The sequence below is a fragment of the Panulirus ornatus genome, chromosome 57, assembly GCF_036320965.1.
Source record: "Panulirus ornatus isolate Po-2019 chromosome 57, ASM3632096v1, whole genome shotgun sequence".
NCBI lineage: Eukaryota > Metazoa > Arthropoda > Malacostraca > Decapoda > Palinuridae > Panulirus > Panulirus ornatus.
The window spans coordinates 30,894,179-30,914,930 of NC_092280.1; the positions used below are offsets into that span (position 1 = coordinate 30,894,179).

Sequence of the window (20,752 nt, forward strand, 5' to 3'; positions counted from 1 at the left end):
GGTCACAACCATGCCATCCTGGTCATAACCAGGGTAACAACATCCTGGTCATAACAGTGGTCAGTGTACTGTACAAGCCGACGTTTGCCTAACAAACACAGAACGTTTTTGTTGTGAATCATTATTGTGACTATACTGTCCTGGTAGTACACACACACACACACTATGTTGTGTCATGGTAGTCGAGGTTCCTGTGTGCTGTATATACGTTGGTAAGTATCAGGTTAAGTGTATTACACCTGAACGTTATTCTATAACGTCTTCAATATATAACAATGTTACCAGTTGTGACTACTTTGCCTAGAATAAAGCTATCATGGTTGTTGTTGTTGTTGTTGTGAGGTCAGAGTTATGATGCTAACCATCATCTTACTGAAGTGCACAATAACCTTCATCGACACACATCTTCAACTCATAATAATAATAATAATAATAATAATAATAATAATAATAATAATAATAATAATAATTATAATAATAATAATAACAATAATAATAATAATAATAATAATAATAATAATTATTAATATTATCATTATTATTATTATTATTATTATTATTATTATTATTATTATTATTATAGAGTGGTGTAGTTAGAGATGTATTACGTATATTTAGATAGATAGATAGATAGTTAGTGATGATCAGAGAAACATGATCATGCATAAAAAACACAACAAATGTAACCACATGATTACTGGTTCATCCACCAACAAAGAACAATTACAACATTGTTGTTGTTGTTGTAGTCTTGCCTGCGCCACCTCCACACGCTACCTACTTCTGCCATACTTTCTCTGAAGACAAAATTATAAAGTTTTCATAACTGGTGTTATCATTTACAACAAACAACATTAGATAGATAATAGATAACAATAGATGAAAGATGACACAGTGAGATGTATGTTGTTATGTTACAGACATGATGAACTTCTTATATTACGTGTTGTTGGTTGTAGTGCTCACATCACAACACACACAAGCCAGGTTCTACATCGCTCGCTACAACACAGTACCAGCCTCATCTGACCATCACAACAACCAGCCAAGACGTCTCCCGTGAGTAGCAATGTCCCATCTCTTCTGGTGTACGGGCAGGGAGTGTACACTCATGGTGCCCCATCTCTTGTGGTGTACGGGCAGGGAGTGTACACTCATGGTGCCCCATCTCTTGTGGTGTACGGGCAGGGAGTGTACACTCATGGTTCCCCATCTCTTGTGGTGTACGGGCAGGGAGTGTACACTCATGGTGCCCCATCTCTTGTGGTGTACGGGCAGGGAGTGTACACTCATGGTGTCCCATCTCTTGTGGTGTACGGGCAGGGAGTGTACACTCATGGTGCCCCATCTCTTGTGGTGTACGGGCAGGGAGTGTACACTCATGGTGCCCCATCTCTTGTGGTGTACGGGCAGGGAGTGTACACTCATGGTGTCCCATCTCTTGTGGTGTACGGGCAGGGAGTGTACACTCATGGTTCCCCATCTCTTCTGGTGTACGGGCAGGGAGTGTACACTCATGGTGCCCCATCTCTTGTGGTGTACGGGCAGGGAGTGTACACTCATGGTGCCCCATCTCTTCTGGTGTACGGGCAGGGAGTGTACACTCATGGTGCCCCATCTCTTGTGGTATACGGGCAGGGAGTGTACACTCGTGGTGCCCCACCTCTTCTGGTGTACGGGCAGGGAGTGTACACTCATGGTGCCCCATCTCTTGTGGTGTACGGACAGGGAGTGTACACTCATGGTGCCCTACCTCTTCTGGTGTACGGGCAGGGAGTGTACACTCAGGGTGCCCCATCTCTTGTGGTGTACGGGCAGGGAGTGTACACTCGTGGTGCCCCACCTCTTCTGGTGTACGGGCAGGGAGTGTACACTCGTGGTGCCCCATCTCTTGTGGTGTACGGGCAGGGAGTGTACACTCATGGTTCCCCATCTCTTGTGGTGTACGGACAGGGAGTGTACACTCATGGTGCCCCATCTCTTGTGGTGTACGGGCAGGGAGTGTACACTCGTGGTGCCCCATCTCTTGTGGTGTACGGGCAGGGAGTGTACACTCATGGTTCCCCATCTCTTGTGGTGTACGGGCAGGGAGTGTACACTCATGGTGCCCCATCTCTTGTGGTGTACGGGCAGGGAGTGTACACTCATGGTGCCCCACCTCTTCTGGTGTACGGGCAGGGAGTGTACACTCGTGGTGCCCCATCTCTTGTGGTGTACGGGCAGGGAGTGTACACTCATGGTTCCCCATCTCTTGTGGTGTACGGACAGCGAGTGTACACTCATGGTGCCCCATCTCTTGTGGTGTACGGGCAGGGAGTGTACACTCGTGGTGCCCCATCTCTTGTGGTGTACGGACAGGGAGTGTACACTCATGGTGCCCCATCTCTTCTGGTGTACGGGCAGGGAGTGTACACTCATGGTGCCCCATCTCTTCTGGTGTACGGACAGGGAGTGTACACTCATGGTGCCCCATCTCTAGTGGTGTGTGTGTGTGTGTGTGGTAATAAGCTACTCTCATAATGACCACATATATGACCTTGCCGTAAGTAGTTCAGGGTTAATCATCCTGCAGAACATCTGAACATGTAGCATTCATGATCCATCTGGCTCAGTCACATCAACTGTACCTCTTATGTTATAGCCAAGGTCATGTTCAGGTCACATATATACATCATTACTGGAGGCTGAGGTTAGGTTAAGGTCATATCCACATCACTACAGGAGGCTAAGGTCATGTCAACCGGTCAATGGTTGTTAGAGAGAACTCTTCATTTCCCAGGTAAACAATACTGGGTTTCACAAGTGAGCCCAGGTGACACAGGCTGACCTCCACGTACATGTGACCATCACAACATAACTCCACTAAATATTCACGTCAACATACACACACTGCATGTGTGTATGTTGACCTCAGGAAAAGTTGTTTACAACGGAGAGTATGTTGTGATGCAGTCATCCCTGACCTGACAGTGAGTCACATACAACATGTATGTTGTACATATACACACAGTGAGGCACAACCAGGAGGAGGTACACACAGTGAGGGACAACCAGGAGGAGGTACACACAGTGAGGCACAACCAGGAGGAGGTACACACAGTGAGGCACAACCAGGAGGAGGTACACACAGAGGCACAACCAGGAGGAGGTACACACAGTGAGGCACAACCAGGAGGAGGTACACACAGTGAGGCACAACCAGGAGGAGGTACACACAGTGAGGCACAACCAGGAGGAGGTACACACAGTGAGGCACAACCAGGAGGAGGTACACACAGTGAGGCACAACCAGGAGGAGGTACACACAGTGAGGCACAACCAGGAGGAGGTACACACAGTGAGGCACAACCAGGAGGAGGTACACACAGTGAGGCACAACCAGGAGGAGGTACACACAGTGAGGCACAACCAGGAGGAGGTACACACAGTGAGGCAGAACCAGAAGGAGGAGGAAGAGCAACAGTTCAAGGTGGAGGTGGACGCTCCACTGAGCAAGTGTCACGCCAGCCGTCGCCGCCGCCGCCCTGGCTTCCGCCCTCCGCCCAGGAAACTAGTCTCCCACCCTCCCTCCCTCACACTACCTGCCTCCCTCCCTCACACTACCTCAATCTCTCCCTCCCTCCCTCACACTACCTGCCTCACACTACCTCAATCCATCCCTCCTCACACTACCTCATCCCTCCCTAACACTACTCACTTTCTTTTCTTTCTAAATAATGTATATTATGAGGGTGTCTGTCTCTATCATTATGAATAGTTTATGTATGAGCATCTGTCTATAAAGAATATTATAATGAATAGTTTATGTATGAGCATCTGTCTATAAAGAATATTATAATGGATAGTTTATGTATGAGCATCTGTCTATAAAGAATATTATAATGAACAGTTTATGTATGAGCATCTGTCTATAAAGAATATTATTATGAATAGTTTATGTATGAGCATCTGTCTATAAAGAATATTATTATGAATAGTTTATGTATGAGCATCTGTCTATAAAGAAACACTGTCATTATGAGCTATTATTATTATTGGATTATTTCTGTCGTTATGGCGATGTGACAATGAATTGAACATGATGATGAACATCAATATGTCTAAACAATGTGACATAATGAGTTGAACATGATGATGAACATCAAAATGTTTACACTGACATAATGAGTTGAACATGATGAACATCAATATGGCTACACTATGTGACATAATGAATTGAACATGACGAACATCAATATGGCTACATTATGTGACAATGAGTTGAACATGATGATGAACAACAACATGGCTACACTATGTGACATAATGAGTTGAACATGATGATGAACATCAATATGTCTGCACTGACATGAGTTGAACATGATGATGAACATCAATGTGGCTACACTATGTGACATAATGAGTAAAACATGATGATGAACATCAATATGTCTGCACTATAAGATGGTTCGCCACATATACGACAAAAGCAGATTCTTATATTGTGGTGCGGTTGTTCACATACCTAACCTATAACTATACTGTTTGTTACCGTAATCGTAGTGTTCATATATTGTTCAATGTTATATTAACCAACATGTGGTAGTGTTCATATATTGTTCAATGTTATAGTAACTATCATGTGGTAGTGTTCATATATTGTTCAATGTTATAGTAACCAACATGTGGTAGTGTTCATATATTGTTCAATGTTATAGTAACTATCATGTGGTAGTTTTCATATATTGTTCAATGTTATAGTAACCATCAAGTCTGGTAGAGAACGTTAGTAGAAACCTGTGTGGTAGAGAACGGGCTAAGATGGGCAACAATGTTATCAGGGTTACTGGTTAACCATCAGAGAACATCGTTACAACCCTCGGTGATATAACCGTTGGTTAGGTACGACACCTTGAGGTTGTTAACTCAAATAATATGTTATGGGTTGTATCGTCTTCATCATCAAGTATTGTGAGGCTACCTTAGTACCTAGTACATGTACTACACTTTCCTGTACAACACCTTCATGCTACACACACAATCATCTACCTCGACCTGAACGTATACAACCTAACCTAACTAACCTAACCTATCCTAACCTAACTAGCCTAACCTAACCTACCCTAACTAACCTAACCTAACCTAACCTAACTAGCCTAACCTAACCTAACCTAACTAGCCTAACCTAACCTACCCTAACTAACCTAACCTAACCTAACTAGCCTAACCTAACCTACCCTAACTAACCTAACCTAACCTAACTAGCCTAACCTAACCTATGGAAGTTAGTCGAACTTTATGAGTCGAAATCACGAGCTTTTTCGCTCTGGCTTCCGCACCCAGCTGGACACAGGACCTACATCATCATGATCCTGTACACAACTTGGACGTGACTGTGGTGTGAGGTGAACACACAACATCATCATCCCGTGTACACAACTTGGACGTGACTGTGGTGTGAGGTGAACACACAACATCATCATCCCGTGTACACAACTTGGACGTGACTGTGGTGTGAGGTGAACACACAACATCATCATCCCGTGTACTGAACAATGATTGCCTCTAGTGTACGTCTAGAATTACTCACACTTAAACAATCATGTTCTCTCAATTTCTAATTCAAAATTCGAGAAGGAAATGTAATCATTCTTCACCTTCCTAATCATCATACCCTTGATGTACACGGCAGGGACTCGGGATATCCCTGTGTACACGGCAGGAACTGGGGATATCCCTGTGTACACGGCAGGAACTGGGGATATCCCTGTGTACACGGCAGGAACTGGGGATATCCCTGTGTACACGGCAGGAACTGGGGATATCCCTGTGTACACGGCAGGAACTGGGGATATCCCTGTGTACACGGCAGGAACTGGGGATATCCCTGTGTACACGGCAGGAACTGGGGATATCCCTGTGTACACGGCAGGAACTGGGGATATCCCTGTGTACACGGCAGGAACTGGGGATATCCCTGTGTACACGGCAGGAACATCACCGAGCATGCGTCATCGCGTCTATTTCCGGTCCCTCCCTCCCTCAGCTCAGCTCAGAACTATGTACTTTCCAGTGGAGGACATTCCAGTCTTTCCAGTGGAGGACATTCCAGTCTTTACTAAACTGAAACACAATAAAGTCCGCTTTGGTGTGTGTGTGTGTGTGTGCCACAGTTATGTGGGTGGGTTCCAGTACACAGGTCAAACCTTACGTTAACTATCCTACCATTACTCCATCATGGTAGCAACACAACCATCATGCATGGTGATCCACGGCTTATATAACTATAATGTTATCTAGGATGTTCTATGATATACCCAATATATATATATATATATATATATATATATATATATATATATATATATATATATATATATATATATATATATATTCCTGAGTCCACGGGGAAATTAAAACACGATAAGTTCCCAAGTGCACTTTCGTGTAATAATCACATCAGGGGAGACATAAAAGAGAAATATAACAGTCAGTTGATATACATCGAAGAGACGAAGCTAGGACGCCATTTGGTGAACATACGATTGTCCAAGATATATATATATATATATATATATATATATATATACGAACATAGTGCCTAGAAACGCGCACCTTCATAGAACATACAAACCTCCAACAGTCAGGATCGAACCCGGGACCTGTGTGCAAGAGGCGGAAATGCTAACCGCTAGGCTACGGGCCTGGCTAATAGGATATAACTATTCGAATACTATGTACTCGAATACCCTTCGTCTCACGTTGGTGAGCAACGGGGTCTACACCGGTCATTCCCCAACAGGCGCACATAGCCAGCAGATAGCATTTTGCCGAACCTAACTGTACAACGCGGAGGTATATGAATACGAACATAGTGCTGGCTGTTAATATATAACTTAGAATATACTTTTTCCTGTCATGTTTATGACAGGAAAAAGTATATTTCATATTTCTTAACCCAATAAAATTCATTCAATACCAGTTTATTGTAATGTTTCATTTTTAATTCGCTCATAGAAATTAAAATGATATATAGTTATTGTCGTCTATAGGTGCATTTAGTATATATAATTAATTGTCTATGTTCTTGGTGGGAATCATTATTGCTGCAGTAGAGGAATGTATGCAAGACTCCAGCTTTATAACACAACGATAAGCTATGTTCTTACTACAAATTAATTGTTGTCAGGTGTGTTAAACTCAGTGTATTACATCATTACACTTTACGATAAATTAAGACGAGAAGGTCACAGTAGGAGGCTACATTGTGCTGTGGCTGCCACCCACACTGGCGTGGGTTAGGCTACGTTAGAATGACCTAAATTTCTTCTATTTTCATTTTCCTAAACCCAAAGTTTCCCTTATCTTCAAAGCCCTGACCAGTGAGTGAGCGTTGTTATCTTGCCTGACAGCCAACTAACACACTAGCTATCACTTCTAAACACTTGGTTTAAGGTCACTAACAAGCGCCATATTTACCTGGTGCCCTTATACTAAAACTTAATTGTACATATTCTCACGTATCGCTTGTTGCAAATAATATAAATGGGTAATTTGCTGGTTGGGTGGCACCGATGGGTCTAACCTTATTTAGGTAACAAGTTTAATTTCCTTTTCCTCCATTTCTGGGTTACCTTAAGGTCAACTTAATTAGGTGTGGCTCTGGTAGACCTAAGGTCGGTGTAACCTAACCTAACCTAACCTTCTAACCTAACCTAACCCCACACAGCAGGTTGTTACATCAAGTTTGTGCAAGTAAATTTAATTTTTTTGTTCAGATTTTATAATTGTTGATTTTCGATATTTACAAAATCTTTCTCCATGGAAAAGTCCAAAAATCAGGTAAAGCTATGGAAATAAATGGGAAAATCAGTTGACAACATATTACTTGACCCAGTACTGCCGACACTCGGCAAACTAAGCCTAACGTAACGTAATAATGCCGACCAACTGTTGTAATGTACATATAGGAAGTCCAACACTTACCTCCACCTGTACTTGATGATGGTTGACCTGCGCTCCGCCTCATCTAAGGTCATCCATCTTCCTAAAATGTCCTAACATATCTCTGATGTCATATTTATATACCAATGGTTGATAACAATAACGTGGCATGGGCACCCACTCACTTATTACCACCATAATAACGCACAGGTGCGGCCGCCACAACCAAGCAATCACACATTACACATATCATTTATCAGTAAGTAACAGTTGTCAACCTTCTCGTCGGAAGACAATGTGGTTAATATCCTCAAGTTTAGTTTACTTTCCCACTACAACCGGAAATAATAATAACTGACACACAACCGGAAATAATACTGACTCACAACATGTTGAAAAAGACTTGGTGGTGCGTGTGTGTGTGTGTGTGTGTGTGAGCCACCACAATATAGGCGGAGTTGATTAACAACATTAATCAATGGTTGATTACGTTATTGACCAAAGGAAACTTAAACCAATCATTGTACATCTTGTAGACCTCGTAGATAATCTTCAACCAATGACAAGCAAGAACCCAGAAGTAGTTGCCAAACATTATTACACCTCCTCATTGTAAGGTGTATTTAATATCATGTATTTCTACTGAGACATGACCAATACATATGAAGCACTTCACACCCGCTCATGCTCAGACTACTTCTACCACAAAATCTGAACATACAAATATGAAAATATCGTGTACAATAAAAACATATTTTCTTCAGCATTTAAGGTTCAAGACTGATTATAATGTCATTATCGTACAATTTCCGTAATGGTTAGTGTGTCTGAACGTTGAATTGGCTTCCTCTTTATGTATTTATGGAGTTGATGATGGAAGGACACGCCCCACTCACGCGCTGTGGTAAGCCGTTATGTTGGCTGGAACCATCTAACACAATCCCTGGTGATCCCCCGTACTCCACCATCCACTGTCAGGTGGATGGTGGATGTGTCGAGTGGATGATGGATGTCAGGTGGATGGTGAATGTCAGGTGCATGGTAGATGCCTTAGGTGGATGGTAGATGTGTCAGGTGGATGGTGGATGTGTCAGGTGCATGGTAGATGTGTCAGGTGCATGGTAGATGTGTCAGGTGAATGACAGATGTCAGGTGGATGTGTCATCTGCATGGTGGGTGATAGATGTGTCAGGTGGATGGTAAATGTGTCAGGTGGATGGTGGATGTGTCATCTGCATGGTGGGTGATAGATGTGTCAGGTGGATGGTAAATGTGTCAGGTGGATGGTGGATGTGTCAGGTGCATGGTAGATGTCAGGTGCATGGTGGATGTCAGGAGGATGGTAGATGTGTCAGGTGGGTGGTAGATGTCAGGTGGATGGTAGATGTCAGGTGGATGGTAGATGTGTCAGGTGGATGGGAGATGTGTCAGATGGATGGTGGATGTGTCAGGTGGATGGTAGATGTATCAGGTGGATGGAGGATGTCAGGTGGATGGTTGATGTGTCAGGTGGATGGTAGGTGTGTCAGGTGGATGGTTGATGTGTCAGGTGGATGGTAGGTGTGTCAGGTGGATGGTTGATGTGTCAGGTGGATGGTAGGTGTGTCAGGTGGATGGTTGATGTGTCAGGTGGATGGTAGGTGTGTCAGGTGGATGGTTAATGTGTCAGGTGGATGGTAGGTGTGTCAGGTGGATGGTAGATGTGTCAGATGTTAGTCGTGACCTACCCCCCAGAGAGCGTCTAGTGTTGTAATGATGACGCATTACATTCAGCCACGTTGGCTGCTGGTGCATCTCTTCCTGGTTGATAGGCTGCTGGTGCATCTCTTCCTGGTTGATAGGCTGCTGGTGCATCTCTTCCTGGTTGATAGGCTGCTGGTGCATCTCTTCCTGGTTGATAGGCTGCTGGTGCATCTCTTCCTGGTTGATAGGCTGCTGGTGCATCTCTTCCTGGTTGATAGGCTGCTGGTGCATCTCTTCCTGGTTGATAGGCTGCTGGTGCATCTCTTCCTGGTTGATAGGCTGCTGGTGCATCTCTTCCTGGTTGATAGGCTGCTGGTGCATCTCTTCCTGGTTGATAGGCTGCTGGTGCATCTCTTCCTGGTTGATAGGCTGCTGGTGCATCTCTTCCTGGTTGATAGGCTGCTGGTGCATCTCTTCCTGGTTGATAGGCTGCTGGTGCATCTCTTCCTGGTTGATAGGCTGCTGGTGCATCTCTTCCTGGTTGATAGGCTGCTGGTGCATCTCTTTCTGGTTGATAGGCTGCTGGTGCATCTCTTCCTGGTTGATAGGCTGCTGGTGCATCTCTTCCTGGTTGATAGGCTGCTGGTGCATCTCTTCCTGGTTGATAGGCTGCTGGTGCATCTCTTCCTGGTTGATAGGCTGCTGGTGCATCTCTTCCTGGGTGATACATGTATTCTGATCTGACGTCACAAGAACAATAATAATCACATGGAGATGATATGAGCCGTCCTAGATGAGGCTACATTACAGCTTCAAGTGTTATCATCATTTGTAAATAGTGTGGGTTGAAAATGTTTAAAAGCAAGAGTGGTTCACTTGTAGCTAAATACCACACGACTCGACTCTCCTAAATGTTAAAGTCACACGAAAATTGTAGCGACGCTTCCTTGTTGACCGTGAGGGAAGGATCTCAAGTCTCAGGACTTGACTAGGATCCCAAGTCACGAGACCTCACTAGCAACATGGAATTCTCTAGTACATTAAGCTGTTGTTACTATACAATTACTGGTACATTATGCTGTTGTTACTATACAATTACTAGTACATTACGCTGTTGTGACTGTACAATTACTAGTACGTTATACTGTTGTTACTATACAATTACTAGTACATTATACTGTTGTTACTATACAATTACTAGTACATTATGCTGTTGTTACTATACAATTACTAGTACATTACGCTGTTGTGACTGTACAATTACTAGTACATTATGCTGTTGTGACTGTACAATTACTAGTACATTATGCTGTTGTGACTATACAATTACTAGTACATTATACTGTTGTTACTATACAATTACTAGTACATTATGCTGTTGTTACTATACAATTATTAGTACATTACGCTGTTGTGACTGTACAATTACTAGTACATTATGCTGTTGTGACTGTACAATTACTAGTACATTATGCTGTTGTGACTGTACAATTACTAATACATTATGCTGTGACTGTACAATTACTAGTACATTATGCTGTTGTGACTGTACAATTACTAATACATTATGCTGTTGTGACTGTACAATTACTAGTACGTTAATACATAACGTGATTGGTACAGTACACATGGAATTATTGTGGTTGTTACAGGTACATAATGTTCCCTGGAGAGGTGGGCACAGAGAAGCTGCTGTATCCGAGTCATGGAAACCAACGACTGTGGCAGCAGCAAGTGCCGCCCACGGCCGCCCATTACGACAAGGGCCACAAGAGAAATCATCTGCACTTGGAGCCACCCACAAGGTTCGGTGTGTTGCCCAACAACTACGGTAACGACCCACAAAATGGTTACACTACATTGCACAAGGATCAGGTGAGAACAACCCAGAACTTGCAAGTCAAAGTAATTTATCCAAACGATAATGTCACGTGGGGCTCTACTTCTCCACCCACACTAAATTCATAAAAACAAAATTACTATATTGTATTAATACACGTTCATTAACACCCACACAATTATATCTATGTATCTCTCTCTCTCTCTCTCTCTCTATATATATATATATATATATATATATATATAGAGAGAGAGAGAGAGAGAGAGAGAGAGAGAGAGAGAGAGAGAGAGAGAGAGAGAGAGTCCAAGGGGAAACGAAACATTTATCCTGTTTCATTTTCCCAGTGGATTTATAGGAATATATATATATATGGAATGTATTTATCATTATGGAGATTAAATCCGTCAAAGTCATCAAGAAATGATGAAAACATTCCAAGAAAGTTGACCAAATATGTAAGGTGATCTTTCTAGTAACATCATTTTCCTTAACATTATTTTTTTTAAGAATAAACTGTATACAACTTTGTTTACATTACTTTCTGAGGATTCATTATATTTCTATATAAAGTCTTAACTTTCATCTTGCACCACCAACAAACTGTACATCTTCGTTTTGAATGATAATACGTGTGACCCTAGCCACACTGACTACCCGGGTTGTCTCCTGCAGGTGAAGTACGTGGTGCCGCCCTTCACACCAGGGGGCCGCGTCAACGTGGCGTTCCAGTTCTGGATCCCCGTCAGTGTCGGTGGGTTGTTCTTGACTGGGCAGGAGCTGCAGGAGGCTCTTCGGTCGGCCGACCCCACCGCCCACCTCAGCTGGCTCTGGGCGAATTCTACCGCTGGGCAGACCAGAATGGAGCACGGTATACGGAGGTTCTTGACCTGGGTTGTCTCCTACCTGGACGTGTACGACCAGACCGTCGCTCACAACGGACGCAGGAGGAGGAGCCTGGTAGATCCAGCAAATGCCTGGGTTCCAGATGGAGGAGAGGATCCAGCGAGGACCACCAGAGGCTCAGTCCCGAGGTCAAGAGACAAGAGAAACCCAGGAGAGGCAGAGGAAGGCTGGGTCACGATTGGCGGAGGAGGTGAGGACTTGACCAGGTCAACAGCCCCACTACTTGGCCATATTGACCCATGGGTCAACAGGCCAGGCCACCATGACCGCCTCTTGTGGAGCAACGAACTCCACCACAACGACATACACCACCACCTGCACGACAAACCCAGACCAGGTACGTACCAGCACGAGAGACTCACACCAGGTACGTACCAGCACAAGAGACTCACACCAGGTACGTACCAGCACGAGAGACTCACACCAGGTACGTACCAGCACAAGAGACTCACACCAGGTACGTACCAGCACGAGAGACTCACACCAGGTACGTACCAGCACGAGAGACTCACACCAGGTACGTACCAGCACAAGAGACTCACACAAGGTATGTACTAGCACGAGAGACTCACACCAGGTACGTACCAGCACAAGAGACTCACACCAGGTACGTACCAGCACGAGAGACTCACACCAGGTACGTACCAGCACAAGAGACTCACATCAGATACATACCAGCACGAGAAACTCACATCAGATACATACCAGCACGAGACTCACACCAGGCACGTACCAGCACAAGAGACTCACATCAGATACATACCAGCACGAGACTCACACCAGGCACGTACCAGCACAAGAGACTCACATCAGATACTTACCAGCATGAGACTCATACAAGGTATGTACCAGCACGAGAGACTCACATCAGGTACGTGCCAGCACGAGACTCACACTAGGTACGTACCAGCATGAGAGACTCACACCAGGCACGTACCAGCACAAGAGACTCACATCAGATACTTACCAGCATGAGACTCATACAAGGTATGTACCAGCACGAGAGACTCACATCAGGTACGTGCCAGCACGAGACTCACACTAGGTACGTACCAGCATGAGAGACTCACACCAGGTACGTACCAGCACGAGAGACACACCAGGTACGTGCCAGCATGACTCACACCAGGTATGTGCCAGCACGAGAGATACATCAGGTACGTGCCAGCATGAGACTCACACCCGGTGCATACCAGCATGAGACAAACCAGGTACGTGCCAGCATGAGACTCATACTAGGTACATACCAGCACGAGACACACCAGGTACGTACCAGCACAAGAGACACACCAAGTACATGCCAGCACGAAAGACACACCAGGTACGTACCAGCACGAGACACACCAGGTACGTATCAGCACAAGAGACTCACACCAGGTACGTACCAGCACAAGAGACACACCAGGTACGTGCCAGCACAAAAGACACACCAGGTACGTACCAGCACGAGACACACCAGGTACATGCCAGCATGAAAGACTCACAACAGGTACGTACCAACATGAGACTCACACCAGGTATGTACCAACACGAGACTCACACCAGGTACATGAAGGCACGAGAGACTCACACCAGGTACGCACCAGCATGAGACTCACACCAGGTACGTACCAACATGAGACATCAGGTACGTGCCAGCACGAGACTCACACCAGGTACGTACCAGCACGAAAGACTCACACCAGGTACGTACCAGCACGAGACTCATACCAGGTACGTACCAGCATGATAATAATAATAATAATAATTTTTTCATACTATTCGCTATTTCCCGCGATAGCGAGGTAGCGTTAAGAACAGAGGACTGGGCCTTTGAGGGAATATCCTCACCTGGACCTCTTCTCTGTTCCTTCTTTTGGAAAAAAAAAAAAAAAAAAAAAAAAAAAAAAAACGAGAGGGGAGGATTTCCAGCCCCCCGCTCCCTTCCCTTTTAGTCGCCTTCTACGACACGCAGGGAATACGTGGGAAGTATTCTTTCTCCCCTATCCCCAGGGATAGATATATATATATATATATATATATATATATATATATATATATATATATATATATATATATATATATATATATATTTATATTTATTTATTATACTTTGTCGCTGTCTCCCGCGTTTGCGAGGTAGCGCAAGGAAACAGACGAAAGAAATGGCCCAACCCCCCCCCCATACACATGTATATACATACGTCCACACACGCAAATATACAATAATAATAATAATAATAATAATAATAATAATAATAATAATAATAATAATAGTAATAAAGCCAGTTTTATGTTAAAAAGGAGGAGGTCAGGTAGGTAGTAACTAGCTCAGAGACGTGCATGACAGCCCAGATCTGACGATGTTATAATGAAATTACTTACTGCTTACCACAATAACGTGATACATCACGTACACATCCTCTCAGTATGTGGGGTGGATCACGTAAACAGCCTCTCAGTATGTGGAGGTGGATCACGTACACAGCCTCTCAGTACGTGGGGGTGGATCACGTACATAATCTCTATGTAGGGTGGATCACGTACACAGCTTCTCAGTACATGGGGTGGATCACGTACACAGCCTTTCAGTACATGGGGCGGATCAGGTACACATCTCGGTATGTGAGGTGGATCACATACACCCCTCAGTATGTGAGGTGGATCACGTACACAAACTCAGTACGTAGGGTGGATCAAGTACACCTCTCAGTACAAGGGGTGAATCACATACATAGCCTCTCCGTACATGGGTGAATCACGTACACAGTCTCAGTACGTGGGATGGGTCACATACACAGCTTCTCAGTACGTGGGGTGGATCATGTACACAATCTCTCAGTATGTGGGGTGGATCACATACACAGCCTCAGTACGTAGGGTGAATCACGTACACAGCCTCTCAGTACGTGAGGTGGATCATGTACACAGCCTCTCAGTATGAGGTGGATCATGCACAAAGCCTTAGTACGTGGGGTGACTCATATACACAGCCTCTCAGTATGAGAAGTGGATCACGTACACAGCCTCTCAGCATGGGAAGTGGATCAAGTACACAGCCTCTCAGTACGTGGGGTAACAACCTCTCAGTACGTGGAGTGGATCACGTAAACAGCCTCTCAGTATGTGGGGTGAATCATGTAAACAGCCTCTCAGTACGTGAGGTGGATCACGTACATAGCCTCTCAGTACATGAGGTGAATCACGCATGCAACCTCTCAGTGCGAGGTGGATCACGTACACAACCTCTTAATACATGAGGTGGATCACGTACACAACCTCTCAGTACGTGAGGTGGATCACATACATAGCCTCTCCATATGTGGGGTGAATCATGTACACAGCCTCTCAGTACGTGGGATGAATCACATACAGCCTCTCAGTATGTGAGGTGGATCATGTATACAGCCTCTCAGTATGTGAGATGGATCACATACACAGCCTCTCAGTATGTGAGGTGGATCACATACACAGCCTCTCAGTATGTGAGGTGGATCATGTACACAGCCTCTCAGTATGTGAGGTGGATCACGCACACAGCTTCTCAGTATATGAGGTGGATCATGTACACAGCCTCAGTACGTGAGGTGGATCACGTACACAGCCTCTCAGTACGTGAGGCAGACACGTACACAGCCTCTCAGTCGTGAGGTGAATCACGTACACAGCCTCTCAGTACATGAGGTGGATCTCACACACAGCACCACTGTAAAACAGTGTAGTCAGAGGGTATATTATGTAGTCAACATGATACTGACTGTTGTTATACTGTTGTTATACTGGTTGCACTGTTGCTATAGTTGTTGTGCTGTTGTTATACTGTTGTAGTTATACTTTTGTTATAATGTTGTACTGTTGTTATACTGCTATTGTACATTGTTATACTTTTGTTGACTGCTCTTATTTATGTTATAGCTATACTGTTGTTGTACTGTTGTTATACTTTCTTACACTGTTGTGCTGTTTTTATACCTTTGTTGTGATGGTGTTATACTGTTGTTGTATTGTTGTTATACTGTTGTTGCACTGCTGTTATACTGCTGCTGTACTGTTGTTCTACTGATGTTGTAGTTATACTTTTATATTGTTGTACTGTTGTTATTCAGTTGTTATACTGCTGTTGTAGTTGTTATACTGCTGTTGTAATGTTGTTACTCTGTTGTTATACTGTTCAACTGTTGCTATAATGTTGTACTGTTATTGTTGTTATACTGTTGTACTATTGTTATTCTGTTGTTGTAGTTGTCGTACTGTTGTACTATTATTATTTTGTTGTTATAGTTGTCATACTGTTATACTGTTGTTATAGTTGTCATACTGTTGTACGGTTGGTATACTGTTGTACTGCTGTTATATGATTCAGAGAGTAAGGTGCGTGGCATCCCTTCCCTTCAGTCATATAACACTCATTCATACACAGGAAACAATGCCAATCGCATAACCAGAGGCTACCCGCAACTGATCTGAGTAGTCTAGAGTACCAGAAATTGGTCTGAACAAGTGGGTTGTCAAGATTACCAGAAACTGGTCTGAACTACCAGCAGGTAGTTGTCTGCATTACCTTTAGGTAGTCTGAACTACCAGGTAATCTAGACTACCAGCAGGTTGTCTCATTATCGGTAGTTGGTCTGTACTAACAGGTGGTCTACACTACCAGCAAGCAGTTGTTCTGAACTAATGGGTGGGCTAGGTTGGTCTACACTGCCAACAGTTGGTCGAGACAACCAGTTTCCGGTCTACACTACCAACAGTTGGTCTAGACTAGCAGCTGGTGGTCTATACTAGCAGCAGCTAATGGTCTGTACTAGCACAGCTGGTGGTCTAGTATACCAGTAGATGGTTTACACTAGCAGCTGGTGGTCTAGTATACCAGCAGTTGGTCTACACTGTCAGCTAATGGTCTGGTATACCATCAGGTGGTCTACACTAGCAGCTGGTCTAGTATACCAGCAGGTGGTCTACACTAGTGGTGTAGATTATCTTGATGTGGTCTACTGTCTCAAGCAAGACCTTCACTTGTACTGTATATCTTCATATGGTATTTGACATAGGATACTCAGTCCCACTGGTGTGTCATGTTGACAGTGGTGTCACATGTGGCTGGCATGTTGACTGTAGTGTCATGTTGCATGTAGAGTCATGTGTTCCATGGAACATTATCGTCCACAACACTGTAGGTGCTTGTCTTGTGTTGCAGGTGTTGACTTCACTACCATGATGGAGAGCCATGACCAGCGGCCCAGGCCTGCCCACTCCTCCCGACCAAACCTATCCTTACGTCCCTCATCCTCATCCTCCAGGCCATCCTCGTCTTCATCCTCCAGGCCTTACCCTGGCACTGGGCCACCCTCACAAGACTTCCCTCCATCGTCAGAAGTAAAGCCGCCTTTCAGTCTCACATCGTTTGATGACCTCCCATCGGGAGCTGCTGGTGGGGAGCGGGGGCTGGACGTGACAAACCGGCTCTCCCGCCTGGACTACCTCTTCAGGAGTCTCCACCTGCAGCGAGAGGAATGCCGCCGTCGTCTGCTGTGTGAAGTGGTTCAAGATCCTCACACCTTCGCCCCTCTCTCAGACATGATTACTGATGAGACGAGGCAAGTGTGGCCACTCTCTCGGTACATGGTCTGCATCAGTCATGACGGTGGTCCTCCTTGTCACCTGATCTGACTGACCATCAGGCCTTCCTGGACCATTAACCTCACTTGCCTGTAACCAACATCAAGATCTTGCCTAATACGTAACATCTTTTCCTTGAGTGTTAATTTGTTCTTGTAACTTGATAACATATTGATCTGAATTCTTGGCTTAAGAAACTTCTTACTTTTGTCAGGCTGCCAGGTGACGAGACAGTAGTGAGCCAGGAGCTGCTGAACACAGCCGAGGGCTCCAGGCTTCTCTCATACATTGAGGCTGTCAGGCTGGGTGGAGACAGGTGAGTCTTGCTTACTGGCCTCGGCTCTGGTGCAGCTGCCCAGTTGTTGGCTTCAGTTTAGCGGTGGTGCAGGAAATGACACTGATTTCGTCTGGTAAAGATATATCATATGACAACCAGGACAGATCCTAGCCTTTCTGGGGCCCTACCTAAGCTGTCTCCTCTGAGGGACACTCGGAGCTCCCTTCACACTTTCCCCTAATTCACACTCTCTGGGGGCCTGGGGCCATGCCCCCAGAATAAAAATGAAATTCAGGGTGTCTAGGACATTTCCTGCTTTCTGAAGGCTGCCTGAAAATGGTCGAGGTTGTAGAGTGTGAGCGAGAGTATGGAGGGAGGGTACAGGCAACTAAACTTTCTCAAGTTAAGTACAAACATCTCAGTACCCCTTCCTTCCCCATCATATGTCACACAATATTTTCAACTTATTCCTTTTCTTTATTTTATGAAAAAATTATAATAATTCTCTGAGCAGAACTAACTGAAAATTAATATAAATGTGAATGGCTGTTATTTTACTGACTAGTCAACATGAGTGGATGAAACGTTATTTTGCCTTTTAGTTTATTTTCGAGTTTATTGTTCGTTGCATCTAGTGAGATTTACGTTAAGATAAGCTAAGGTCAGGGGGTTCGGGAGGAGTACCTTGCTTCAGGAAAATTAATGTCTGACTGACTGTTTTAACCCAACACTTTGTTGTTGACAATCCAAGATAGGCTAGGGTATAAGCTCTCCCAAGACCACAGTGGACTTTATGCTATCAAAATTGATCTTTTAGATCATTAGAATTTATATTTGTATGGATCTCGATATTTGCAAATACAATGTACCTACTAGCCATCAATAATAACTATTGCTTAAAGTTTCCTATTATAGGTAAAGCGAGGGAGAGGATCATGTGTAGTACAGAACCATTTTCTCCCGGTCATGCAGATCACGGAAGTGTGAGGTGTACCAGTACCGGTGCAGTATGAAGGCACGGGAAGTGATCAACACGGACATCCTGCCCATCTGGAGGGAAGTGGTCCGCTGGCTCACCGTCAAGGTCCTTGCGCAAGATGCTTCACCGAACCTGCTGGTGTGAGGACCAGCACAGGCCAGTACAGCAGGGTGTATCATCCCAGTACAGCAGGGTGTAGCATCCTGGTACAGCAAGGAACAATTTCCCAGTATAGCAGGGTGTAATATCCCGGTACAGCAAGGAGCATCTTCCCAGTACAGCAGGGTGTAACATCCCAGTACAGCACGGTGTATCTTCCCAGTACACAGGGTGTAACATCCCGGTACAGCATAGTATATCATCCCAGTACAGCAAGGTGTAACATCTTAGTACAGCGGAGTGTGACACACCAGTGCAGCAGGGTGTAACATTCTAGTACAGCTGGATGTAACATCCTAACGCAACCGAAAGTAACATCCTTCCTTGTACATGGTGGTTGGATGTGGACAACATGGCCCACAATGTGTCGCTGCTGCTACTGCTGTCTCCAGTTATAATCAACATGCAAGCCTCACCTGCGTCTCCTTCTGCTCAACACCATAACAAGTCCAGTCTAATGTTCTTACCTAAGATATCTTTAGATGGATGTTGAACTGCCAACCAACTATCCACATGTTACCATCAACCTGGCTGATACCGAGCACCTCTCCTACAAAGTTCTGCAGACAAACATATTTGCAATACCAGAACTATATCACTTCAATCTCATATAATTTTTTTTTCATATTATTCGCCATTTCCCGCGTTAGCGAGGTAGCGTTAAGAACAGAGGACTGGGCCTTTGAGGGAATATCCTCACCTGGCCCCCCTTCTCTGTTCCTTCTTTTGGAAAATTGAAAAAAAAAAAAAAAAAAAAATGAGAGGGGAGGATTTCCAGCCACCCGCTCCCTCCCCTTTTAGTCGCCTTCTACGACACGCAGGGAATACGTGGGAAGTATTCTTTCTCCCCTATCCCCAGGGATAATATATATATATATATATATATATATATATATATATATATATATATATATATATATATTTTTCTTTTAAACTATTCGCCATTTCCCGCGTTAGCGAGGTAGCGTTAAGAACAGAGGACTGGGCCTTTTTTGGAATATCCTCACCTGGCCCCCTCTGTTCCTTCTTTTGGAGAGAAAAAAAAAAAAAAAAAAAAAAATATATATATATATATATATATATTTTTTTTTTTTTTTTTTTTTTTTATACTTTGTCGCTGTCTCCCGCGTTTGCGAGGTAGCGCAAGGAAACAGACGAAAGAAATGGCCCAACCCCCCCCCCCATACACATGTACATACACACGTCCACACACGCAAATATACATACCTACACAGCTTTCCATGGTTTACCCCAGACGCTTCACATGCCTTGATTCACTCCACTGACAGCACGTCAACCCCTGTATACCACATCGCTCCAATTCACTCTATTCCTTGCCCTCCTTACACCCTCCTGCATGTTCAGGCCCCGATCACACAAAATCTTTTTC

General features: G+C 44.4%; 1 protein-coding gene across 3 annotated transcripts in view; it reads left to right on the forward strand.

Annotated features, from left to right (window-relative positions):
- The window catches only part of LOC139766408 (uncharacterized), a 32,744-nt gene extending 12,458 nt beyond the window's left edge, over positions 1 to 20,286 (forward strand). Inside the window, exons 2-7 of one of the 3 annotated variants that reach the window (XM_071695044.1) lie at positions 921 to 1,059; positions 11,259 to 11,481; positions 12,119 to 12,539; positions 17,526 to 17,925; positions 18,162 to 18,263; positions 19,197 to 20,286. In XM_071695044.1, coding sequence (XP_071551145.1) covers positions 921 to 1,059; positions 11,259 to 11,481; positions 12,119 to 12,539; positions 17,526 to 17,925; positions 18,162 to 18,263; positions 19,197 to 19,347 — 1,436 coding nt within the window. In that variant the 3' untranslated portion in view covers positions 19,348 to 20,286. Of the gene's footprint in view, positions 1 to 920; positions 1,060 to 11,258; positions 11,482 to 12,118; positions 12,687 to 17,525; positions 17,926 to 18,161; positions 18,264 to 19,196 lie in introns of all 3 variants that reach the window. The other 2 variants (XM_071695043.1, XM_071695045.1) reach the window with 2 other exon arrangements.
- The last annotated feature ends 466 nt before the right edge of the window (positions 20,287 to 20,752 follow it).